The 25,336-nt window shown below is 43.3% G+C and overlaps 3 protein-coding genes and 1 long non-coding RNA gene across 12 annotated transcripts; 1 reads left to right on the top strand and 3 right to left on the bottom strand.

Annotated features, from left to right (window-relative positions):
• The first annotated feature begins 1,963 nt into the window (after positions 1-1,963).
• LOC125718227 (uncharacterized) lies at positions 1,964-5,749 on the top strand. Of its 5 annotated transcripts, none has more exons than XR_007384805.1 (4): positions 1,964-2,049; positions 3,483-3,604; positions 3,999-4,101; positions 4,340-5,749. It is a non-coding gene; the product is annotated as an uncharacterized LOC125718227 (long non-coding RNA). The 5 variants fall into 5 exon arrangements; XR_007384804.1 differs by having other exon boundaries at positions 3,483-3,740; XR_007384803.1 differs by lacking the exon at positions 3,999-4,101.
• Positions 4,246-12,160, bottom strand: LOC125718226 (uncharacterized). 3 transcript variants are annotated; one of them, XM_048991898.1, is made up of 10 exons: positions 11,856-12,160; positions 10,168-10,238; positions 9,908-10,042; positions 9,615-9,660; positions 8,603-8,655; positions 8,332-8,427; positions 8,104-8,187; positions 7,764-7,838; positions 7,355-7,423; positions 4,246-4,578 (listed from the first exon to the last, which is right to left on the bottom strand). In XM_048991898.1, the coding sequence occupies exons 2-10, from the start codon at positions 10,226-10,228 to the stop codon at positions 4,541-4,543; spliced, it is 657 nt and encodes a 218-aa protein (XP_048847855.1). In that variant the 5' UTR covers positions 10,229-10,238; positions 11,856-12,160; the 3' UTR covers positions 4,246-4,540. The 3 variants fall into 3 exon arrangements, with proteins under 3 accessions (XP_048847855.1, XP_048847853.1, XP_048847854.1); XM_048991896.1 differs by lacking the exon at positions 4,246-4,578 and adding an exon at positions 5,382-6,923 and having other exon boundaries at positions 11,856-12,145; XM_048991897.1 differs by lacking the exons at positions 4,246-4,578; positions 11,856-12,160 and adding exons at positions 5,382-6,923; positions 10,436-10,675.
• A 2,964-nt stretch (positions 12,161-15,124) lies between these two features.
• Positions 15,125-18,592, bottom strand: gid4 (GID complex subunit 4 homolog). Its single transcript, XM_048991947.1, has 6 exons — positions 18,209-18,592; positions 17,546-17,605; positions 17,118-17,225; positions 16,931-17,032; positions 16,570-16,700; positions 15,125-16,175 (listed from the first exon to the last, which is right to left on the bottom strand). Exons 1-6 carry the CDS (start codon positions 18,395-18,397, stop codon positions 16,112-16,114), a joined length of 654 nt encoding a protein of 217 aa, XP_048847904.1. The 5' UTR covers positions 18,398-18,592; the 3' UTR covers positions 15,125-16,111.
• Positions 18,593-19,349: 757 nt separating this feature from the next.
• drc3 (dynein regulatory complex subunit 3) lies at positions 19,350-24,976 on the bottom strand. Of its 3 annotated transcripts, none has more exons than XM_048992358.1 (13): positions 24,799-24,976; positions 24,209-24,415; positions 23,598-23,714; positions 23,323-23,489; positions 22,605-22,751; positions 22,003-22,122; positions 21,503-21,614; positions 21,173-21,348; positions 20,653-20,784; positions 20,197-20,267; positions 19,967-20,090; positions 19,621-19,752; positions 19,350-19,540 (listed from the first exon to the last, which is right to left on the bottom strand). In XM_048992358.1, the coding sequence occupies exons 2-13, from the start codon at positions 24,375-24,377 to the stop codon at positions 19,430-19,432; spliced, it is 1,578 nt and encodes a 525-aa protein (XP_048848315.1). In that variant the 5' UTR covers positions 24,378-24,415; positions 24,799-24,976; the 3' UTR covers positions 19,350-19,429. The 3 variants fall into 3 exon arrangements, with proteins under 3 accessions (XP_048848315.1, XP_048848314.1, XP_048848316.1); XM_048992357.1 differs by having other exon boundaries at positions 24,843-24,976; XM_048992359.1 differs by having other exon boundaries at positions 24,209-24,381; positions 24,843-24,976.
• Positions 24,977-25,336: the final 360 nt, after the last annotated feature.

Below are 25,336 nucleotides of genomic sequence, written 5' to 3'. Positions count from 1 at the left end.
TTCAGTCGGTATGTTTGACATTTAGATATGTATGTATACGTGTGTACCATGATCAGAAGCCTACAGCAGAAAATCCTTATTGTGCGATGCTCCGTACAGGCAATTTCAGCGCAAACTATACACCCATAGATGAAACCGTCAAGAGTTTAAATTTGCTCTTCAGCTACGAGTATACGGCGTAATTTCATACCTAGTTCAATGCAAGAAACTGTGGTTTAAGTCATATAGGCATTGAAAATGGTCAGGCGTGAGAGAATTTTCGCGACACGCTGCCGCCCCGTGGCTGAGAGGTGAGTACTGCAACTGCTGAACTCGACCGGCGGAGTTGGTTGAGGTTTCCTTGTATACGGATGAGGAAGGAGCTCCCTGGTATGGAATGAGTGCAAGGATCAGGGTGTATTATGTCATACTCCCACCTGCCATACTAATATAAAAAAAACACACGGTTAGGTTCAAATCATGTGAATGCCTGTATCGATCCTCCTCTGTTGGGTCCTTAAGCAAAGCCATTAACTTGCAATTGCTTTGTCCTGGGTATGACATTAATCTACATCCAGCTCTGCAAGGAGATCCTCCAACTTAATCTGGGGGTTGGTGGCAGGATTGGCACTCCAGCTATTGGAAAAAAAACTCACACTGGTCTATTCGGACTAATGTGGTGCTGAGGTAACGCCCACTGCATGGCTGCACTCAGGTTCTCATCATTGAGGTAGTTCGTCGCGTGGTGGGTGCAGCAATGCGCTGTAATCAGCGCGTGCCCCTTCGTTCCTTTTATATCCTGCAGAGTATTGATTTGGAAATCCAAAACTTAAACTGAGAAGTTGACTAGATTTCTATTTTTTCCGATTTTATCGGCCAACTATCGGTATCGCCTTATATAGCAACAATTGGTCATGGGCCCATGGTTAAGAATGAGCCGATACGCCCATTTACTGCCGATAATTCCACTTATTAATTTTTTGCACACCCGCATACTAAATAGTTACAAAAATGTCTACTGTGAGAAATTATTGTAACGTTAGCGAAAACGACGTTATAAATGAATTTTACGAATATTGCTCTGCTAAAATTTCAGGAAGAGGATCTACTAAATATTTCAACACAACAAATCTGATTGCTCACCTTAAGACGAGACAGTGCAGCGCATGAAAAGTTTCTGAAAAACAAATCGGTTCCAATAGCGAATGCTGCGGTATTGCCGAATAATGGTAGTCTGTCAGTAACACAAGCTTTTGATATAGGAAAATTCAGTGCAGACTGTGAAATCAAAAGATATTACTCGGAAAACTGTGTTTATCACACTTGAGGATCAGCCCTTCTCTTATAAGTGTCATAAATACACTACTCAAAAAATTAAAGGAGCACTTATTAATCAGAGTGTTGCATCAAGTGAATTAAACTTCTGGGATATTGATCTGGTCAGTTAAGTAGCAGAGCGGGTTGTCTTCAGGATTGTTGTATGTCAGAGTTGGTGACATGTTCTCTTCCCAAGAATAAATACTGTTTCATATTTTTATAATATATGATTATTATTATTTTTGTTGTTGTTATTATTAATAATAATAATAATAATAATAATAATTTGGATCCCGTTAAACTTTATTTAAATTTAAGCAGAGCCTCCCAAACAGTCGATGTTAGTTTTTCAAATAATCGGCTATCGGTATCGGCCAGAAATTCCTTCATCAGTGCATCACTACTTCAGGGTCATTTTGATATTCATAGGCACTGGTTTGTTTTGACCGCTAGTGGGCTGTACCGTTAATTACAAATATTTACATTTAAAATCGTACAGCTGATAGTCTGTCACTTATGGGACACAGCAATGAGACGCCCCTTTATAAAGCTTTGAAGTGTTCCGACCGCCGAAAGCCGATGTTAGCATTAGAGAATTATTAACTCCTAAAAAAGGACTGCAATTTTAATTCTCCCATAGTGTGTTTGGTCGGTGCATTTTGGAACTTATGGCTTTCCGTACGCACCCCCCTGTTTGCCGTACAGGTTACAAGATGGCTGCGTTGATACGATTTGGAATAATAGCCTTACCTGGTAACTTTTACACATTGTATTTACAATATTGTGTTTTAATAGGCATGACGCCGGGAAGCTATAGTGCAATTATTATGAATAATTATGCTATGAACGTTATTAAAGGTGTTGTAATAAATTAGGAAAATATACTTAGCTAGTTCTTTGAGGTATGCTGTTATGAGGTCGTGTTAGGTGTCGTAGCGGGGCACAACGTCGGTATTTGCGGGCCATGAGTTAAATGATTATAAACGTTTTCTATTGAGTTTTTGCTTATTTGTTAGATACCTAACTAGCTACTTTAAAAGCAATAGTTAATATATTGGCATAACATTATAGACATGTTATAAGTGCAGTTTAGCCGTCTGAATACCTATTCACTCTGTGTAGCTGTTCTGCGGTCCACCTCATGCTTGCTGCTTAGTCGCAGCCCAGCGGTACGTGTGGTTGTCAGATTCCTGCAGTTTGCTTTTTCTGCCGTATGGTGGCGACATGTAACCCCTTCAGGCCTGGACATACTTCTCCGCCCGCGGACTGTGTTCTATTTCGCACATGCGCAGAACGCGTGGGAGAAGGAAAGGGCAATTTTGTTGTTGAGGTACCGAAAATGTTGCCTGTCACTTTACCTTTAACATTATTGTTTTTCCATTTTGAGTTTCTGGTGCTCACCTGAAGTGTACATTATATGGACAAAAGTGTTTGGACTCACCTCTTAATTGTTGAATTCAGGTGTTTCATTCAGACCCATTGCAACAGCCGTATAAAGTCAAGGACCCAGCCATGCAGTCAGGTTTACAAAGTTCTCAGTGAATTCGAGTGTGGTACTGTCACAGGATGCCACCTTTGCATTAAGTTAGGTTGTGATTGTTTTTTTCCCTGCTACATATCGCATTGTCTAATGTAAGTGGTATTATTGCAAAGTGTAAGCATTTAGTGAACAATAGAAGCTCTGGCACAAAGTGGCAGACTGCATAAAGTAACAGAGCGGGGACGCCAAGTTCTGAGATGCATGGTGCGTAAAAGTTGCCAACGTTCTATTGACTCAATAGCTGCAGAGTTCCAAACTTCCTCTGGCATTAACTCCGGCACAAAAACTGCGAGCCGGTAGCTTAATGGAATGGGCTTCCATGGCTGAGCAGCTACATGCAAGCCTCACATCACCAAGCGCAATGCCAAACGTCAGATGGAGCGGTGTAAAGCACGCCGCCACTGGACTCTGCAGCAGTGGAAATATTTTCTGTGGAGTGACGAATCAGGCTTCTCTCTCTGGCAGTCTGATGAACGAGTCTGGGTTTGGCGGATGCCAGGAGAACGTTACCTGCCTGAGTTGATTGACGTGATGTAATAATCAGAGGAATAAGTGATTGGGTAGCTGAACTGTAAGGGGCGGGGCACTGGGTAATTAGATGATGTAATGCCTCCCTCCTGTTGGGGTGTTACTCTTTTCCTCCCAGGGCAGGGAGCCTGAGCTGGGGGCTGAGGCGGTACTGAAACTCCCAGAGGCCCTAGACAGCTACACGACCCTGCCCCACTGGGATCTGAACAAGCCGTCCATCCATGTGTGACCCACGCCCAGGTACAGCATAGCTGCTACATCGAGGCTAACGACGTCTGTGAGTCCGAGGGCTTACCCAGTGCTGCCTTCTCCCCTGGACGGGGAACGGTGGTGACGGGAGCTCCGCAGGGAGGGGCTCTCACCAGAGGAGACGAGTGTGAGCGTGTGGGACACGGCTGTTCCGTCAGGTCTGTGGTGACAGGTCGGCGAGGTGCCCTCTGTTTGCACGAGTGTGCACGTTTGGATAACATGTTTAGCAGCTGCTTCTTCTGTGCCAGCCTGACCTCTTGTTAGATTACTGTGTGTCGTCTGCCAGCGAGTTCGGTATTAGCTCTGCAGTACGAAAACTTTTGCACCCCACCATACAAACTGTCACACTTTGTTTTTTAATCTTATGCTCGTTATTCTGTTCCAGAGGTAGGCAGCCCTGATGCTGGAGTGCCGATACCCAGCAGGTTTTCCATCCTACCTGGTTTCTGATGAGCCGCACCTGACGTCAGACAGATAGTAACTCTCAGGTAGGATAGAAAACCTGCTGGATACCGACACTCCAGGATCAGGACTGCCTACCTCTGTTCTGTTGTATTAATATTACGGTGGGTGATGCTCGCACTATAGCCTACCACCTCATTTTGTTGTGTATGTGCACAATAACAATAATGTTTTCTGGATTCAAGGTTTTTATTTGTCACGTGCATGAATGTAGTATACAGTCATACTCCTGCATATACAGTCATACACTGTCCCGCCTCCTAGGCATTGAGGTGTTCCACAAGACCCTGGAGCTCACCGAGGCTGGGGACCACCTGGGGGGCGCTGGTGAGGGGGCTGAAGAGGGGTGACGTGAGGAGGGGGATGGTCGTGTGCAAGGCTCCATCACGCCGCACGAGACGGTGCAGGCAGAGGTGCGTCTCCGGGGCATTTGGTCGTGGAGTGACGGAGTGAGCGATGGTGAGTTTACTTAGCTCGGATGTGATGGAGATGGCCTTCGCCTGCTGTGTAAGTGACCAGAACAGGATGCACAGTGACTGAGCGGATGAGGATTAAATATGTTTAAGGATTAATGTCTGCTGTGGGGTGGGAGGTTTCCTTAAAGCCGATGGTATCCCCCACCAAATCACGCTGGCAAAGCTCAGATAACATTTCTCCCTTTTGAAAAACTCCTTGACTCAAGACTCATGTCCCGAGTGCACTGCCTCACAAAGGCAAGACACATTAACCACATATTTTATCAAAACTGACTTGTTACTGACATAAGGTCTCGTGGGCTCTGTTTCACCTTGTGACAAAATGTTGTAGTGCAGCTATGCTTGATGTTGAAGAAAATGCTGTCATTTACCCACCTACTACACGGCAAAAACAAACAGCCCTTTTTCTCCTTTTCATTGTTGGCATGGTTACTGCGTTTTACCTCAATGGGGTAGTAAGACACAGTAATCTGTGTGTGTGTGTGTGTTCGTAGGTACCTGATACTTTTTTAGTTTGTGGGGACATATTTTGGATCCCCCACAATATAAACCTTAATTTTACAGAAATCTGTAACTGTAATTAAAAACTAATATAGCTAAAAAGCCTTGCATTTTGATTGATTACTTATAGTTAAGGTTGTCACAGTTAGGGTTTTGCCTATAGAAATGAATGGAGGATCCGCACAATAATAGGAATATATGAAATGTGTGTGTGTGTGTGTAGGATTTTCTAGGAAGATTAATTCAATTAAGCAGGATCATGTGGGAAGACACCACCCCCCCCCCCCAACAAACCCCCCTTAAAAGTAACTTGTATGCTTCATTTAGTGCTCTTACGGCACTAAAACGAGCATCAGTGGGAACAGAGTGGGGGGGGGGGGTGCTATTTATCTGTATTTATGTCACCGGACTTTTCTTTCCAGTTGTCATGCCGACCAAACAAGGACAAACAGACCCGTGTGTCACACTGCAGTCAGAAACAGTGATGTGATGCAGTACAGCAGAGATCCTCGGCTGATTTCAGCGGCTATTTGGCGAAATGCACCATCCGGGTTCCAGATCATCAAAGCGGCTTTGATGTTGATTGAGAGAAAAATAGAAGGAATCCCAACTGAATTTACACTTATTTAAATTAGCTTGTCCCTTAATTGAATTGAATTTTTTTTTATTACAAATTAAAATTACAATTGCAAATATAGCTAATTACAATTGGATTTTTACACACACACACGTGATATAACACAAGGCGCTATAAGAGTGGGGTACTTGGCACTTCGTACCTGATGCGTCAGTGATAGAAATGTCAGCTGGCTTAGCGTGGCCTGGATCTCCCTGAGTTACTTGCGTGCTGTGAGCAAGAGGAGTCAGCATGGGTTGGTGATAGTAAAGGTTCTGGAGAATGGCCATAGGTTTAGGGTGAGAGGTTGTGGGAAGACGGTGCTGGCCTGGTGACTGAGATGCTGACCACGGAGGATGAGGACCGGCTGAACTGGGGATGAACCGGCGCCGAATCGAGGCTAAAATGAGTCCAGCTGGAGATGAGGGCAGGTGCCACTGTGCAGTGGGGGTGATCGTCAAGCTCGGTGGCCAGACAGACAGCACCACAGGGGGGTCAGTAATCCCTAGATCAGTGTTTCATAACCCGATCCACAGGGATTCCCAGACAGTCCATGTTTTTGCCCCCTCCCGGCTCCCTAGGACTGTCTAGCAGGGAGCTGGGAGGGAGCAAAAACATGGATTGTCTGGGGAGCCCTGTGGATCGGGTTAGGAAACACTGATCTAGGGAATACTGACCCCTTGTGGTCACGAGGACCAGCACTCTACAACCAGAAACCAGATTTCTATGCAGAAGTTTGAGTAATACTGTATATCTGATAACGTGCAGATTTAGGGAAATGTTTCCCGGTGACCACGTGTAACGGGAATGTGACGAGGTTTGGCCATATTGTCCTTTCCAGCTGTTCACGCGGTATCTGGGGAAATGGACATTTATGAATGACATATAAATGGCAGCTGTATGACACCTGTAGATAGATATAGTTTGCCGTAGTATTTTTTTGTTCCTCATTAAAAAATATTTACACAAAAAATCGTGCCTAGACCTGGTTGAGCGCTCGACTCTGGGTTATGTTTTGGTAAAACAGTACAAAACTACTCAACAGGAATAGATGTAGATTGATCAATGGCTGTCTCTCTGCCTTCTCCTTGGACATCTCTGTCTGTCACTTTTGTGCAGTTTATTTTGCACATCTTATTGGGCACCACATCACACGCTCACACGTGTCCTCTGAAGTTGCCGCTTCCTTGGTCCTGGTGCCACACTCCCTCTGCCACATCTGGTATTTCGACGCTCGCCATTTTCTCATACGAATCTACCAGACCACAGGCTTTATATGGTTAGTTTTATACTAACCATATAAATTTGCATTTTATAACAGTGTCAAAAGAAAAAAAAGTGTCAACCAACCAGCTCAAAATAATACCAAAGATATCTAAGCTGTAAAACCCATTTGGTGTGAGATGTAATCAGTGTTGGGGAAGTTACTCACAGAAGTAATCCATTACAAACAGAGGTGGAAAGTTCAGGTCCAGAGAGTACAAATCCAGACCAAGGTTTTGTTTCAACCAACCAGTTCTCTGTGACTGTAACTTCATATTCAACTGCTTGGTCTGGATTTGTACTTTCTGGACCTGAACTTTCCACCTCTGTTTGTAATGGATTACTCCTGTAAGTAACTTCCCCAACACTGGATGTAATAGTTGTGATGTGTTGCTGATGAAAATTGATTGCCTTCTATTTTACCTTCTTCCTTGGAGCAGAAGTCTGGGTGCATTTCCTGTTGTGGGTCCATGTCTATGTACGACTCCGCATCTGAGAAGGCAACAAGATGTTGGTTTCTGGGTATAGAGTGAGGCTGTGCTTTCTGGCAACCCACATCTGGCCAGCCAGCACTCTTCACACTTATCTATGTCATTTAAGCTCTCACTGCGCTGTATATAGTAGTCATCTGATGCCATCGGATGAGGATCAATATAATCTGGAAGCAAAGATGGACCATGAGAGTGAAACCTCACAATTCTTCAGTGCTGCGATTTTCACTCCACCTGTGTTGTCATGTGACCTCTGCTCCTTTGGGGTACGTGGTCATGTGACCTCTTTACGCATACATGCACGTGTTGCGGGGATGGGGGCGTGGTCGAGTCATGCTCACCTTCGTTATTTCCCTCGAAAGGCTGCTCCTTGATAGTTCTTGCGTACAATGAGCACACCATGTTTTCGTAGGAGTCTAAGATCGGAATCAGGTTTATTGGTTGACTTTGTTCTCTCACACAAAGGGAATTTATCTCTGGTTGTCAAGGGCCCTCGTGCATACAGCAGATACATAATTAGGATAGGACAGTCCAGTTAATATGCAAGAGTGCAGTTCAAGGAACGTTACAATAAATAACTATACAAAACATTAGGATGGATGATTCGGAGTGCGTATGGCTGCGGAGCATTGATGGCACTATTAGCCACAAGAGGGCGCCATGCGACGGCAGAAGACGTACCGGATTCGGTCAGGGGCTGAGCTGCATGATGGGTATTGAAGTTCCCTTGTGTTCCATTGTGGATTTCATCTGGAAGGATGTAAACTAAATGGGGGAAGGGTTACATCATTGAAGGGGGACTGGAGACCTAGTGCTTTGGCTATGGGTTTAAACAGTAGAAGCTCTCCACCAAAGGAAGGAGGCATAAAAATAGGACCATGTAGCGAAGCGTCGACACTCGATAATCACCTTCCTGGTCGTCCACGTTGAACTGAGTAAGGGCATCCTGACTTTCGTAGATGCCCGTTTCTACGTTCTCGTAACTCAGTGTCTCCGCTGACTTCGCTGTGGAAATGATTAGACTGAGCTGATTTCCAAACAGGAAACTAACACACTCTCAAATAATTTGGGGATGGTAAACACACAAACATTAGGCCTCCCACAGTACTTGGAATATGATTTCCGTATTTTCATATTGCATGCATTTGATAAACGTCATTTGTTAGCTTAACTGCACTACCTTTTTGGAGGGCCACCCCAGTGTCCAAGCTGCAGGAGATGATGCCATCCAAGCTGGAAGGACATGCAGATTTTAAGGTATGCCAGCCATTCTCTGCACGAGACATCTGTAAATGATCTGACTCCTTTTGCCCAGGGCAACAGCACACACGACGTCAAGCCAGAAAGAACCGGAGCTGATTGATGGCTCATGAAATTCAGAAATGCATCTAACACAGGGTAACGTTACTTGGTCTTTTCAGCGAGTGCCTTGCTAAAAAAACAAGCCCCGGGGGGGTTACCTAAAAATATATAGGCCTATCTAAAATGAAAATCCATTTTAGATACCAGTATGGACAAGTTCAAGATATGCTCTTTAAAACAGTATACCCAGATACTCTAAAATGATCTGAAGCTATTCCATTCATTTCTTTGTTAACATACGTTTTGTTAAAATGACTCCTCAAAAAGAGTATTTGCTTTGCCACATAACTTTGGAGATTACGTCATACTTAACATTCTTACGACTATGACGTCCTCAGGACGTCCGCAACATGTCCCCTGTTTGTGGACGTCCTTAGGACGACCGTGTTACTATGAAAAATAAAGATATCCTTGAAAAGTTGTTGTGACAGCTTCCAGGAATGGCATTTTAAATATATTATTTTATCTTAAGTACTTGTTTTTATTAATGTTCCATCAGGATGTCCTTGAGTCGTCCTTTGAGGACGACTTCCAGACCAAAAAATGCTAACAGGATGATCTCTTACATGTATGGTTTTGGGTGTGCAATTTTTTACAATGGGAATCAACTTAATCTGTTTTTGACCAACAATTAGACTAAAGCAACTGAAAATTGTGCCAAATTATGACAATATGTTCCAAAGCAGTCGGGAAAAATCATAATGGCACTGCGATGACTTGGCGTTAAGCGGCAACTTCAGAGGATACGTGTGAGCGTGTGATGTGGTGCCCAATAAAATGTGCAAAATAAACTGCGGGTGTCACCGTGTTGCTTTTCGTGCGGTGGATACCTCTGTTTTGCTTGCTTTCCTCTGTCACATCCGATCTCGTTCGCCTCTATTTAAAGACACGGGGGGGGGGGGGGGGGGGGTGAAATTTCACTGTCAGACCATATCTCTGTTCGCAACAGGTACTATTTTCTTAGTTTCAGAATAATGATTTGGAGAGAAACTGTTTTCACTAGAAAATATATTCAGTGTAAGCTTTATTAGGTGCACCTGCTCATTAATGCAGACGGGCTGCTTCTATATATAAACAGTTACGTTGCTGCGATTGCAGTAGCAGCGGTGCCGGAGGCACGCACCCACTCTCCGCCGAGGTTGGGTCTTCAGAACCAGCAAGAAAAGACCGAGGCCCAGCAGGAAGGCCGAACCTGGTACCGTGTACAGGATCCAGTTTGCCCAGTAATCTGTAGAGCCCTGATTCATTATCGCCGGGCCTGAAAGAGATAAGGAGAGACGATGAAATGTACACAGGCTGTCGGACAGAGAAAGTCACTGTAAAAAAAAGGAAGATACGTTTAGTTTGACAAAGCATTCACAAAAATACCGAGGGATACTCAACTTCCTGCTGACATCGTAGATATTTGCATGTGATTCTGACTGGCCGAAGTCGCGCCTGTCATCGTTCGGTTTCTGTTGACATGAGCAAAAATGGGCATCTGTGTCAAAATTTCCATTAGCTTCTGTGTGATTATTTCGTGTATATTTTTGCATTTTTGGTAAAATATTTATATCTTGTCCGTCTGGAATGTCCCCGATTATGAATCTGAATGCTGTTGTTACCTCGGATTTGCATTACATCATACTATAGAATATTTATTTACACTGACCTTAACAGACTTTCTAAAAAGATTAAGAAAAAGACGCACGGATTGGGAGCCAAATAATTAATTTGACTTTCAGACCATGTCCCTATATGTGATACGGTGATACGGTTTCGTTAATCTCAGAAAAAATAGAAGGAAACTGCCTTTACTAGAAATGTATATACATACGTAGTACGGTGTAAAGGTTAAAGAAAAATGTTTTAAAATGATCTTCATGTTGGTGTAAAACTGGTGTCTGTTAAAATGTGTCAACTTTGCCATTTGAAAACAACTCATATAAATTCAACCCAGTGTTTCGAACAATCATCCTGCACCCACACGTATTTTTGACCAGATCACTAGTACGCCTTGTTTGGCTAATTAGTACCTCATTAAATTACTTAACTAATTCACTGATTAATTGGGATGGTGGTGAAATGTATAGCAAATACATGGAATTGCTCAGGTACCGCGGTGGAGAGGTTTGGGAACTGAAGCGGTGTTGTTCTAGCCGTCCAACAAGATATCAGTGACGTTTTGAAGAACTTTGAAGAAATTCTTGTTTGTTTTTATTGTGTTGCTGTTAATGTATATATGTAGTGTTAAATTGTGTGTTTTTCTGAGAAAATTGTTGGTACTGCGTACTTTAGTTTGCGTTGTTTATTTCTCTGCATGTGTTGTCTTTGCACTTTCTCTTATCTTGCGCTAAGTTTAAGTCTCAGTGCCTGTGATCGGAAGATTGCCGGTTTAAGCCTGGCTTCAGCACATTTGCGGGTCCTTGAGCAAGGCCCTTAACCCCTAGGTTCTTGGGCACCGCTGCGGGCAAGATGAGGGCGGGGAGAGCAATAAAACTTCATCTTATCGTATATTTTCAGCGTGTTCCTGAATTCGGTTACGACTACTGTTGAATTCACATCACATCATGCTATTGATGCTTTAGTTTAATATCTTAGAATTAATTAAATGACATCAAGCAAATTAATATTTAATTACACCAATTTTCCTAGACCTTCTAAAAATCTACAAGTGTATATGAGCTATTTTGTAATTTTTTTTTCGCTTTTTGTAGATCTCCGCACGTGCACAAAACACAAATCAGTTGTATATGTTTGCTTTGATCATTTTATTTCTCTGCAATTCAGGCTTTAAATTGATCCCTTCGCTTCAAGTCTCCTGGTACAGACTGCGGTCACTCTAATCTCAATTGCCATGGTATTATAGTGCATTATAAATAAGGGATTAAAGATAAAGTTGTGTATATGGCATCAAGATATAAAGAGCGCAGACGAACAAATATACATCCAGCTACAATATATATTTAATTACAGAAAGATGAAGTATTACCGGTGTAAAATTGTTCACTTCTTCCTGTGTTACAGCAAGTCCTATATTCACTGTGCAAAAAACTGACTAACTGGTGAAAATACAAATTAGTCGCTCCTACCTTTAATCCTTCACTGTGACGTTCTGATTTTAAAATATAAGCTGAGCGTCTTTATTAGCATCTGCAGACTTTTGAGACGGGGGCTCAGTGCGGGCCGGCGGAGACGGACGGTCGCGGAAAGGATACTGTGGATATGGAGCCGAGGGGCCGATGAGGGGTGCAGATGTGAGAAAAGCTCGACTCACGGGGGGGATTAACAAACAAGAAATGGGGAAGTGAAAGGCAAGTGAAGCAGAGAGGAGGCGGAAACGCTCTACTGTTTGCGTCTTGTCTGACACGTGAAGTGGTGCGTGTATGGAGGCATGGATCGCAGACACATGCGAGAACTGGGAGGTGTGTTACTAATCACTAAGCCAAAGGTAAATATTTAACAACTAATGTACTCGGGGAGGTGCTCTCAGTAGCTTTCATTGGTTGAAAATGATGTTCTCTGAATCATAGTCGCAGTACTTGGTGATTAACTTGAAAGTTCTTTTCTCTGCCCCCCCTCCCGCCCCCAAATCATATTTCACCCCCTTCCTGGATTTCTGGAGGAGAGGTTGGGGTTGAGAGACGATGCATCATTCGGTTTTTCTACTTATGGTGAATCGACCATAGGTGTTACTTTACTGATTATACGTGGGACAATGAATGACTTTATTAGAACTCAAACTATATTATTAATTAAGATATCTGTAATGTGTGTTGCTGTGCTGGACTGGTATCCCCTCCTAAGGTAAGGTCATAACCTTGTTTGGGAATGTAGTGCTGTGTGACTGAGTGGATTAGGATGCTTCACCCCTTATCAGAAAGACACTGCTTCATATCCTAGGGTCCACAAGGCAACTTCCCTTAACCCCCAGTCCTTTCAGGGATTGTCTGATCCTACTTTCCCAATTGTATGTCACTTTAGAAAGCATATGTAAATATATGTATAGATACTTTATAAATCCCAAAGGATGCTGCAGGTTTACAGTAACTCAATACCAGAGGTGGAAATTTCAGGTCCAGAAAGTAAAAATCCAGTCCATGATTTACTTTCAACCAACCAGCTGAGTCACTCTGTGACCGCGACTCTTTATACTCAACTGGTTAGTTGAATCAAAAGCTCGGACTGGATTTTTACTTTCTGGACCTGAAATTTCCACCTCTGGTATTGAGTTACTGTAAAGCTGCAGCAACTTCTGCTCAATACAGCCTCTCCGTAGGTGTTCCGATAAACCGATCGTAAGGTAATACATTACACCTAACCTGTCATAGCCTAGCCTAGCGTACATTGTGCTGCCTATTGGTGAAAATTTTAAATGCAGCACTTCTGCAAGTACTACTCTGAATGTCGTGGTGGTTCCTCTTATTGGAGCAGACCAGAGGTATTTTTGGAGACGGGCCCTGCCTTAGTTACTATTTCAGGAGAAATCGTAACCTTGCGCTTTAAGTGACAGGCAATGTCTGGTTTTATGCATTATTATTATTATTATGCCCAGATGAAATACACTCTACGCGAATTCAAAGAAAAACATCACACAAGGTATTTCGAAAATGGTTTTTATTGCAACGCCACAGGAACCACATTGCAGTCGTTCTCAGCCGATAGCTGACCGTGCTTCAGGATGGTCAGTAGAACTCAGACTCAGCATATTTCCCAGAAGTCCATATTAATTAAAAATGACCTTGATCTATGTACAAAAGTATTAGTGCCTGTCTTATTATATTACACATTTACGCACCGCAGGTCCTCTTGTACACATCGTTCTCCCACTGATGGCAATATCATTTCATGGATAGGCAAACACTGAAATAAGAGCGCGTTCACACGGTCAATACAACTCCCCCACTGCTGTAGCCCTCAGACCAACAGTCGCAGTCCAGGAGAATATACATGCACACTGGTTTTTATTCTAGTAGAACTGGTTTGTAATTGAACATGATTGAAACTCTGGATTGAATTTTGACAAATCATATTTATGTCCTTTTTGAATGTCTGTATTCCTCTCTCTCTCTCTCTCTCTCTCTCTCACACACACACACACACACACACATATATATAATAACAAAAAGTGTGTTTTGGCCCCTGATGTAACATATACTAGACGTTACTGAAATTACTTTGAATGACTGAACTGTTAATTCAGATTTGAACACTAACTTGCTCTGCTGTGTAACAAATGGTTCGTGAAAAGTAAATGCACTGTTACCCCTTGACAGTCACCATATGTAGGTCATTTTTTTAAAGAGCAGTATGGAACTGCACTTAGTGTGGCATACACAGTGCCCCCTGCAGGGCTGAGCAAATGCCAGCAAAACTGAATATTTTGATCAAAACAATTTCATATTGTCTGACTCATTCTGGAGAAATAAAGGTATAATGAAACCCTTCCTTGACCTGAAAATATCTTCCACCACGAGTCTGGCAACGTCTTCGATCACGCTGTCCCTCCTTGAGCTGGTAAAGTTCATAGGTTTTCATGAATTGACCCTTGAGGTAGGTTCATTTTACGTTTATTATACGTATTCTTGCTGTCACTATCTGTCACCTGAGCAAATCAATCTCTGAAAGAAATTTAAGAGAAAATAAAAAGGCTGAACACTCTGATGCGACTCTAGCAGTATATATAATGAGAGGCGGGTGAAGTTCCGGAGTTCAGGCGAGAAATGTGTCACCGGGACATTAAAAATATTTTTGGTGGCCTAGGATTCCCAATCAGCAGTGATACACTTTCACATGAAGACCCTGATGTTATTTTCACTTTCAGCTAATAGGCTCACTAATGTTTTATGGATAGTTTTGACTGGTTAATTTTATAACTGGAAATAAATGTGGGCAGTGGTAGCTTAATGGTTAGGGATGCGCACTTGTAATTGAGAGATTGCAGGTTAGAATCCCCGACCAGCAAGGTACTGCCCCCTGCATGTGACATATGGGTTAAATGACCAGTGAGCACTAAAATTCAAATTCCTGTGATGAAGAAAATAATTTCCTGGTATTAGTCATCTTAAGCATGTCAATTCCGCCCCTACTTCCCACCCACAATGACGCTGTAATGTTCCCAGTATGAATGTCCTGCAGCCACCCCACCTGAATGACCCTGCCACCCCAAGTTTCTACCTTTCAATTTCACGGTGATCCCCGATATCTATGAACTGCCAGGAGAAAGAACCAATCAAACATCAGTCGTGCAAAAAAATAAATAAATAAATAAATAAAACGTTCTCCAAGCCAAATCGTGGAAATCTTGTAAAGGAAATATCCGTCGTAAATTTACCTTAAAAGATTACTAATAAAATTAATCTTTTGGAAACCAGCGTTTAATGTGTGTCACACGTCCCGATTTTCTATAGTGTGGCGTGAATCCGGAATGTCATGCTTTTTAATCCCCAGAAGCCAGCGGCCTTGTACACATCTCCTAATGGGACTGATAATGTAAGATTCCACCAGCATATCACTGCCATTAATTCCTTTACCGTTCTCCTCCCCGCCAAAAATAAGACCTCGGACACAGGAATGCAGCATCCTTCAACGGATTATTTACAGTCTCTCGCGCCTTTAGTACGATCGGTGTAGAGGAGAGTCTCACCACGAAGCTGCGCCTCGTTCATAAGATGCCGACTTACAATCATTATTCGCGTCAGCGTTCTTGCGAAACCAAACTCCGAATTATCGGTCGGCAAAAACATTAGAACAATAATAAATAAAACAAAATAAAAGCAAACAGTCCTTGAGGCGTTTCCATCCGCCGCTGAGAACAGCTCCACGCGTCCACCCAGCTCATCTCAGCAGGCAGCGCTGCGGCAGCGAGTCAAACAGGAGAAAATTAAAACATCGATTCGGACTCTTTACACGTGTAGTTCAATGTCACGAGTCTTTCTGGCAAAGAAAAAAAAATAAATCCACTAGGAAAGTGACCTCCTCATCTCTGTCGTTTTGAGGAAAAGGAAACTGTCCGAAAAAATCTCTATAAAAATGAAGGAAAGTAAAACGCCAGTAGATCACACTCGGTGCATGTTAACTAAATGGCTTAAAAGCAGATGCTGAAATTAGACAGTAAATCACAAAAGCTTCAGGGTTGAACTTCAGATGAGACACCTGCCAGTCTGTGGCCTGCAAGAAGGGTCTCCTCGCAGCTTTGTCAGTCCCTTACTTGGTTTGCTTCCTTTTTTAGCCAAGAGGACTGACAAATCCACCCCCCCCCAATGGAGAGAGGGGGAGAAAAAGGAAAACAAAAAACAAGGAAAATCACCCTCTGGTAGCAGTCCTGTTTGTCCTTGGAAAGCCAGTGTCACCGGAACTCGTATATCGGAGCGCTGTGTTCGGGAACGTGAGTGAGGTTCAGGGACTGATACCTGGAAGCGAACATGGAAAATGGCGGATTAGCGTTTGTCTGATGGGTGGTGAAGACACGCGGGCCGGCCTGAGGGAGGACGATGGAGCGCGCCGCATGCGAGAGAAGAAGCAGATGCTGAAATTAGCATCCATTAGCACTGGGCGTCATTCCGCCTCCGCCCAAGCGAAACTAACGTGGCGAAGACATGGCGAGCCTTGGGTCAGGATTAATAAGCTAATTTGAAAAGGTGCTTTAATTAAATGCCAATGACTTTTGCAAACAAGAAACACTTAAGTATTCTGCCTGTAATGTGACCCACCAAACCAGACCATGTCTGCCTGATTATGTAACAGGCCACATAAAACCACTAAATGAAAAGTACTGAAAATATAAATGAAAGCATTTTTTTTTACCATTCAGAACTTCTGTGGTAGTAATAACCCTCTATGGTTGCTGTTGACTTCTGGAAGCAGATGTAGTAGAAGCCAGCAAAGGATGCCCCACTTATGTCCTTGATGGTGTGGTCCGGGACCAGAAACTGCTCCTGATAAGTAAAGGTGGTGGAGAAGAGCAGATCGAGAAACACTCAGCAGATCTGGACCATTAAGGTATTTTGGCAGAATGAAACCAACCAAAGCTACACACTCAAAAGAAAACCCAAATCAGCAGTGGCTTCATCTAATCATCCCCCAAGGGAAGCCTGCCGAATTTGCCCTTGTCATTCGTGATGTTTTAAACCATATTAAATATCAAAGACATATTAAACCGACTGACCTTCCACCTCATGAAGACATAGTCGCTGCTTTTCAGTTCTTCGTAATCGAAATCATCCGAGTTAAAGATTTTTGCATATTGATAAAAAGCCTGAAACTTCCCCTGAACAGAAGGAGAGACTGCAAGTTAACATTCCTGAAAGCACCTGGGAACCTACAGACGTCAGATTTTGGGGGACACCCCATACCCAGTGTTTGCGGTCAACGTCTTCGTCGGCGTCCCATTTCCGTGTCAAGAATGGCCGCTTTTTACTAATTATCTCCCCTGCAAAGAACGTCGTGAGGCTTGGGTACTCCTACGCAGGTGAACGACACAAAAATGTTAGTTACGGCGAACAGTGCACGGTACACAGGTTTGAATTCCTTGTGACGCATTCAAACTAATTTATTCTGAAAGTAAAAGCACAATAATCACATTAAACATGTTTCAAAAACAATTCCTCATTTGGTCTTTTTTGAGACATTGCTAACATGGCTAATGCTGCATCTGTATTTACTGAACAGCATTTAAACCTATGTTCACAGCAGCTGTCTAGAACCATTTAACAAGTATGACTGACTTTGGAATTCCCTAAGCCAAAGTTAAAGGAGAAATTAATCTGAAAGCAGACCTCACCTCTGTCAGTCCTTTGATTTTTAGGTACCCGCATAGATAGGACTCTTCCATAGTCACATGCTGGAACAGGAAATCAAGGTAAGGGTTGCATTAAGTCTCTCCACCTTCTCACCTTCAACTACACATGAATGGCTATATGTACACACTGCAAGTCAAGTATACGTCAGGCAGTTTACCGTGGTACCGGAATCTATCCTTGTCAGGAGTGGGGTTTTCATAAATTTAAAGACTGGTTATTTTAATGAGGCGGATCGGACCTTTAATAGTGACTACATCTACGGAGACAGAGAATTACCGGCAGAACTGTCAAAAATCCGGGGGTGTCGGTAAGGTTTTAGGACTGGCAGCCTGGCGTCGGTTTACTAAATAAACCCTGCATTCCCATCTCATTATCTGTCCCACAGCAAGTATGCAAGTTAAAAAACAAATATTCAAGTATGCTCCCCATTCTACAGTATATTTGTTCAATTCTGAGACGTGGAAATGTGGTCTGGAAAAGTATCTTACAGCAATTTGTGTGCTGTCATTAGCTGGGGGTGAGACAGCGATGTCCAGTCAGCTAACTTCCCACATAGTGACACCGCTGTCAGTTCGCCACTTGTTCCGTGTTGTATCTGTGAATGCTGCCGGACGGGCATTGAAATAACGCCGTTTAAAACTTACCTGCAAGACAACTTCCACGTCGTATGAGTTGCCCTTGCTCTTCTGGTGTCCTCGAAACTGTGAGCCGCTGTACAGGAGCGAAGTGGCTATGCCCGGCTGTTGAGTGTTAATCGGCGGAGGTGGAATAAGCGAAGCCGATGATGCGCAGGCCGTGGAGGAGTTATTGCAGCACTCGGTACGGACTGGCATGTCGATCACTTCGCGGCTGCGGCGCCGACGGCAGACGACAGGCGGCACAAAGTGAAGAGAAAGTCGGAGAAGGTAGTGGGGAGCGCTAGCAAGGCAGCTAGTCGGCTCACAAATGCTCCCCAGTACACCAGTACTTGCGTGCGGAATCCCTGAAAAGTAAAACGACGCAACAAAGCAACATCACGTTTCGCAATAAGCTAGACGAGAGTTGTAATACCAAACCGTTACCTCATTGGTCGATTCCCCGCAATGAATGCTGGGATTTGTATTGTTTAAACGAATATGTAGTTTTCCCCTTATGCCTAATGGACATCACTTCCCAGAATTCCGTGTGAGTTTTCTTGTGACGCGTGCCCACAAATCAAACGAACGTTTTGGATACTGGTATGCTAAAATAATACTTCCGGAAAGGTGGTATGTTCGACGGGATAGTGCAAAGTAAAGAAGTGTACATAATAGGCTGCTGTGTTGCTGTTATTCATAAGTCATCAGATGTTAAGCATTCTTTTGGATATTAATCATTCTAGCAGTATTCCTCCCCTTTCAGTTTTTGTTTTCTAGTTTATAATGTACTTAGTTGCTAATGTTGCATTAGTTGCTTAGTTCTACGTTGTTGTTGTATTTGACTATATATCTTGCCGTATACAAGGGGGTTGGGTATTTTAATAAACCAGGAACGAAAGTAAAATAAAGTTTAATTCAAGCTGCTGCTTAATAAAGAACTTACCAGTTTCAAAGGAAAAAAATTAATACGCGTAATGTCATTTAGTAGCCTACGGATTTTTTTCGAAAACTCTTTTCAGTTTGTTTCATCTCAATTCCGTGCGTGGTTTCGTGGATATTTGGCTTACATTTTGACATCTGTAGTTATTAACGATCAAATAAAAAAAATTCGAAAGGCAACACAAACAATTTATTTACAGAAACAGTCAAATGAGATTTGACCATGACAGACAACTTTATTATATGTTTGTATATTTTAAAACATATTTTGTTCTGTGACTTATTGTGTTATTTCCTTAATTGTTCATTTTACCGGGTCTCCTGGTCTAAAGCCTCTCGCATCTGCTCCTTCACATAATCAGCGTAGTGGAAAATCTCTGCGATCCGCTTGCGATTTCGCTTCACTTCATCATTTTGTATCTGCGGAAAAAGGACACATAGCAGCGGTGCAAAAAAGACTGGGTATATTTAGAATATCCCATTAGCTTTGTCCTCCTTACCGTCTTCATCAGCTCGGTCACCCATTTGTTGACGCGCGTCACCAGCTCGTCCTCCCGGTTGTCGATCCTCAGCAGGTGAGTGTCGTGAGAGGCGCCGACGGCGCTCAGTAGCGTGTCCTTATCGACGAACAGCTGAAACGTGGACCAGAGGGAAATGGGCCTGACTGAGGATATTTTATTGGCAGAGTTATGAGTGGAAATACTGAAGCTCGCTGGTAAGCGTGAAATTTGTAACGGCTTGTATTTTTCTGATGTTCAGCTTGTTGCTAGAGCACCATCCTCTTTCCATTTCGCTCATCATTCATTTGTCTGTGTACAGTTGGCTCGGGACCGGTTGGAAGCTGACCGCAAGCACATCATCCGGCATCTCCTGTTCCATTGTGCCCTTGGCCACCCTATCCAAGGTTGCCAAGGCGATCTCCTGGAGTTTTCCATGGTGCTGGTTCTCAAGGTCGCGGCACTGGGTGAAGGTGAATGCTTGTTAAGGAAGGATGGAGCTGTGAATCAGATGTAGATACGCCTACAATGGTCCTGCAGGACGTGCCATCCTTACAGGCCATGCCCACAAAAGGATATATTCCCTGCAAAGTTTCGAGGAAGCTCCCAGTCATCTCCGAGAAGTTCCTCTCAAACTCCTTGATGATGTCCTGTAACACAAAGGAAATGGTAGCAGATTGCATTTTTAACCCGCTCATTCTGAAGGTAGCATCTCCTCACTGTTATAATACGTGAAATCATGCTCTGATTTAAATGCATGATGCATTTAGTTCATATTACTTGGTTCTTTTTGAAGCTTTGAAGAACCGTCGGTGCTCCAGCAACACAAGGCTGCTTCCAATGATGTGTTCAGCAAATTGACAGACTGTCCACTACTTAGATATGTATGAATTTACTTGCCCGTGTGCCTGTAAAGGTACCTTCCTGGGATGCTTTGAAGGATGTGGACTATTTTGCATAGTGAGTAATAGATGGAGACATTTATGAAGGCATCTAGCCATGGTGCACCCAGACCCCAACAACCCCCCTCCTCACTTCCAGCTGGTCGACCAGTTCGAGTTCCACAGTCAGGAGTGTGTCGCAGAGTTGGCTGAGATCTCCCCTGAACTGGTTCCACTGGGTCTCCAGTAGCCTTGGCTCAGTGGAGTGCTGCATCTCTGCCAGGGTCTGCAAACACAGTCGTGGGCATTTTAGATTTTTTAACACTGCGTGGGACAGACTTCTAAATGATCGCCGTGGGGTAGTGCCTTGGTGAATGTAAGTTCTGTTGAACAGATGGATATACTTATTCTGGCAGAATGATGAACGCATCCTTCGCTTGAGATGTAGATGTGCTGGCGTTTGTCCTGCCCAAATTCTAAACTGCTTTGGATTCAAGATCTGGAATGTACTGGTAGAATGTACTAAAACTCTGTCTCTGGAGAACCAGTCTTGACAAGTTTTAGAAAGTATTATTAAGCCAATTTGTCTGCATCTTCTTGAAAGTCTCTGGTAAAATGGTTTAATACCTCAACATAACCAAAATCGAAAACCTCTCCATTTGAGTCCTGCCCACCTCCCTGACGGAGCCCTGGAAGTCGTCCACCAGCTGTGCTCCCCTCTTCCTGTTATCAGCCACAGCCTCCTGGCAGCCCTCGAAGAAGGAGTCGACCTCCGCCTTCCTTCTCTCCCACTGCTGCAGACCCAACTCAAACATCTGCATGCACAGCGCCACCTGCTGGCTCCGGTATGTCAAGGGAGTCGAGTCAAGGAAAAACTGTTTGTTTTTTTCCTGTGATTTACTTGGCAGGCTCAAAAAGCAGAGCCCTTTTGGTCGCCGTTTAGCTCGCATCCAAACAACAAGCACACAACAAAGAGTGAGAGGTACTCAAAGAGAAAGGGTATGAATCCAGCAGCGCATTCAGCCCAGGCAGGCAGGCCAGCTTGGCAGCTTCTGGATCCCCTGCATACATGCTATCGAAGAGATAGGGTCCATTCAGGAACTCCACAAAAGCCTCCTGTTCAAATCCAAGAGACAGGCTTTTAAAGTTATATACTATCTACCTGTATGTATACTGTGTGTGTGTGTATATGTATATATTTGGTAATTTATTTGCCTTTTGAACTGGAATCATCATCAAATTAATGACCATTTTAGCTGAGTAGCTATCATACTGACTTTATTGCAATAATGATACAAGAATAACGATATAACAGACTTAATAACCAAACAGGATTGTCTGCAAAGGAACTTGCCACTGAGGTATGTTTTGATGGGACAGCGTGGAGCGGTACCTCTGTGTCCAGCGAGATAATGACCGCTGCCCATCTTGCCGTGTGCCCGTCACATGCCCCCCGCCACCCCCCCCCACGGCAGTGTGTGTGTGTGTGTGTGTGTGCACTTACCCTGTGCATCCGCAGCTCCTCCTCATCCCTGCGTTTGGCTTCCAAGACCCTCGTTGCCTCCCCCTCCTTGTGCCTCAGCTCCTCCAGGGCGTCCTGGTATTTCACCAGTCCTGCCTTGCGCTGCAAACACCGTCAGTCGCAGGGGATGCGTGACAAGTAAACCTACTGATATGCTCACGTTGCATATCCATTTTAGTCTATAGATCTAGCTTTATTGATTTAATAGATGCCTTTATCAAAAAGGACATACGTTTTCCGAAAGTGTGGTCAGGCAGTTCCTGGAGCTTTTGGAGGTTATAGGCATCACCCAGCAAACCATTAACACACACAGGCACACCTATGGACAATTTGGCAACTCTAATTAACCTCAGCAACTTTTGACTGTGGGGGGGAAACCAAAGTACCTGGAGGAAACTCCACACACATGGAATTATAGCGGAGATTCAAACGCAGCTGCCAGAGATAATGTGGCAATAGTGCAAACCACCGCACCACCATTCCTCTTCACAGTATACCTTTATTCAAATTTAATTATTCATTGGCGCATTTTACACACCCAACTGATAAATCTGACAGTATTAAAGACACAGCGAGACACTCACCGTCTCCTCATCTACCAGCCTGTAATCCAGGTAGACCAGGCCTTGGAGGTAAGCAGCGATTAAGGCCTTGTAGTTTTCATCTTTGCAAAAAGGATTTCCTGCTAAGTTTAGTGTGCGCAGACTCTCAAACCTCCGCAGATAAACAATCTAAAGGAAGGTGGAACAGGCTTGTTGCTTGCAGACAGAAAACAGCGGCCACTTTGTAACAGCTAGGGATTGGATGTATGACGAGGTCTTTGAGCCTTTCTTTAAATGCTGTATCCTGTTCAGACATTTTCTGTTTCCCAATCCAGTCCTCGAGGACCCACAGACAATCCACGTTTCTGCTCCTTTCTTTTTCTGGAGCAAAAATGTGGACCGTCTGGCAGGGAGCTGGGAGGGAGCAAAAATGTGGACTGTCTGGGAGGGAGCTGGGAGGAAGCAAAAATGTGGACTGTCTGGCAGGGAGCTGGGAGGGAGCAAAAATGTGGACTGTCTGGCAGGGAGCTGGGAGGGAGCAAAAATGTGGACTGTCTGGCAGGGAGCTGGGAGGGAGCAAAAAAGTGGACTGTCTGGCAGGGAGCTGGGAGGGAGCAAAAATGTGGACTGGCAGTGGGTCTCTCAGCACTTGATTGGGAAACGCTGCTTTCTGACATAATAATTCCGTATAATGACTACTCTTTATTAAATAATGATTACGACGCTTTATTAAAATGTCACCGCAGGTGGGAATGCTCACATTGTCAAGCTGGGACAGAAGATTGTTTCCAAGGGAAACCACTTGCAGGTGTACAAGGGAATCCATGTTTTCTATGACAGAGATCCTGTTGTTGTACAAACTCAGGTTCTCCAGTTTCAACAAGGTATTCAGACCCTCTATCACCTCGATATGATTAAAGGAAAGATCTGTGGAAAGGGGAGATGTAACAGAGTGAATGAATAATGAGATTTAGGTGACACATTTTATCCAGGCTACTGCCCCAAATTTGTAACACATATGACTTCTATACCTACCAAGCCATACTAAGTTAACCAAAGATTCAAGTCCTTGAATTTTGTTAATAACATTGTTGTCCAGTTGCAGTTTGGTCAGGCACGTAAACTCCCAGAGGTGATCGATCTTTAAAATTTCTGCAAACGAAACATTTTATTACATTGTATGTCATTTGTTTTATAATAGGGTTTGCAAATATGTCCATTGAACCGTTGCCATTACTTTTATTTTATCCATATTATCACGATATACTCACTGCTGCTATTTTTTCATACTGTTGACATCGTTATTTATATCGTCCTTTTATTATGCGCTATTGCTGCTACATGTCATACAGCTGCCATGTTTATTTATTGGTTTGTTTCTTTGTTCGCGTGTTCATTTGATTCTTTGGTTGGTTGGTTGGTTTACGTCGTATTTATGTATATTTTAAGTGTCATTCTGAGAGGAAGGTAAGAATTTCATCGTATTTTAGTACATGCTGTACTTAATCTTTATGACAATAAATGATGAATCTTGAATATTGAAAGCAAAGCCATATAATGTATTTGCTAACACGTTTTTAGTAACAGAAAATAATATTGATTTTTGTGAGATACATATGAAAGCGGGACGGTGAAGTGAGGCTCACTCCTGAAATCCAGGCGCAGCCGGCGCACATGCTCCCGCTGGATACCCTCCGCCTTAGCGATGCTTGCGGCGGGGTTCTCCGCGTCCTGCGGCCCCTGCTCCTCCACGGCCCTCTGCAGCATCTCCTCATCGATCACGCTGGGCTCCAGCGTGTCGTTCGGCTCCCTCATCCTGCTTCACGACGCGGTCAGCAACGAAAGGGTTCAGACTAAAGAAAACGCGTGACTTACGTGAATACAGATATTGGACATTTTTATTGTAGACACTTGTAGCCTTTAAAACAAAATATTTCTGTAATTCAATAGTCATGTAGAATTAGCACGAAACCGTAAATAGAAAACTAATAAACATAAGAGAAATATTGCCATCAACAGCAATATTTATACATTAAAGTTGTGCGATCTTCATATACAGTTATAAATAGTCTAGACATTCAAAATACAGTTCTGCAAGAACAGCTGACTGCAGTAATAAGTGTGCACAACAATTAGTTATTTTGTTAACATGCTGGCTGAATAGTTACCTTCCTATCAGGTCATAAGCCTATCTCAAGACTGTATTGGTGGGATTAGACGCTGCAAGCCGATTTACCTGCATATTTAATTTTTAGATGCAAATAAAAGTGTCAAACCCACCCGAAGTTTTGAGTTCGCTTCTCCGAGCTCTGCCGGCATTAGATGTTTTCGTGTTGCTTAGCAACCATATCCGGACACGGTTCTCTACAGCAACAACCTGCGTGATTTAACTGCGCAAGAAGCCCGACCCTGCTGTAAGCATTTCAACAATAAGCCAAAATTACAGATATCTGAAAATGCGTCAGAAACTTCACCGTGGCTATGTGGCATTATAAAAATTAGAAGTTTTCAGTGTATTTTGAAGAGCATTCAGAACTTTCAGATCTTTGAGGAAAATGACAAATGCATAAAATATTTTGTAAATTGTAATTTCTTATCCAAATTGCTAAAACGATTATTGCAAGATAAGCTTCGTTTTGCTGACAATTACCAAAATGTAAGAGAAAATCCGAAACATTATATTCAGATAGGCCTTCCTGAAATTAACTTTAGCCGTAAGTGCAGCTTGCCAAGCTTTTGCTAGTTTAAACAACACATATCCACAATGATACGTA

Source organism: Brienomyrus brachyistius, chromosome 22 (genome assembly GCF_023856365.1).
Source record: "Brienomyrus brachyistius isolate T26 chromosome 22, BBRACH_0.4, whole genome shotgun sequence".
Taxonomy (NCBI): domain Eukaryota; kingdom Metazoa; phylum Chordata; class Actinopteri; order Osteoglossiformes; family Mormyridae; genus Brienomyrus; species Brienomyrus brachyistius.
This window is presented reverse-complemented; position numbering and strand designations above follow the sequence as displayed.

What these genes read in the sequence shown, in the direction of transcription:
- gid4 (XM_048991947.1), bottom strand. Translation starts at nt 18,397, where the DNA reads ATGCCAGTCCGTACCGAGTGCTGCAATAACTCCTCCACGGCCTGCGCA. An exon ending in ACGTTGACCGCAAACACTGG is followed by an intron (nt 17,033 to 17,117) that starts GTATGGGGTGTC and finishes CCTTCTGTTCAG; the next exon opens with GGGAAGTTTCAGGCTTTTTA. An exon ending in TACCACAGAAGTTCTGAATG is followed by an intron (nt 16,176 to 16,569) that starts GTAAAAAAAAAT and finishes GTTCGCTTCCAG; the next exon opens with GTATCAGTCCCTGAACCTCA.
- LOC125718226 (XM_048991896.1), bottom strand. Translation starts at nt 10,228, where the DNA reads ATGACAGGCGCGACTTCGGCCAGTCAGAATCACATGCAAATATCTACG. An exon ending in ATCTACGATGTCAGCAGGAA is followed by an intron (nt 10,043 to 10,167) that starts GTTGAGTATCCC and finishes TATCTCTTTCAG; the next exon opens with GCCCGGCGATAATGAATCAG. An exon ending in CCAACCTCGGCGGAGAGTGG is followed by an intron (nt 9,661 to 9,907) that starts GTGCGTGCCTCC and finishes GTCTTTAAATAG; the next exon opens with AGGCGAACGAGATCGGATGT.
- drc3 (XM_048992358.1), bottom strand. Translation starts at nt 24,377, where the DNA reads ATGAGGGAGCCGAACGACACGCTGGAGCCCAGCGTGATCGATGAGGAG. An exon ending in TTCTGTCCCAGCTTGACAAT is followed by an intron (nt 22,752 to 23,322) that starts GTGAGCATTCCC and finishes ACCTTCCTTTAG; the next exon opens with ATTGTTTATCTGCGGAGGTT. An exon ending in GGCTGGTAGATGAGGAGACG is followed by an intron (nt 22,123 to 22,604) that starts GTGAGTGTCTCG and finishes CGGTGTTTGCAG; the next exon opens with CGCAAGGCAGGACTGGTGAA.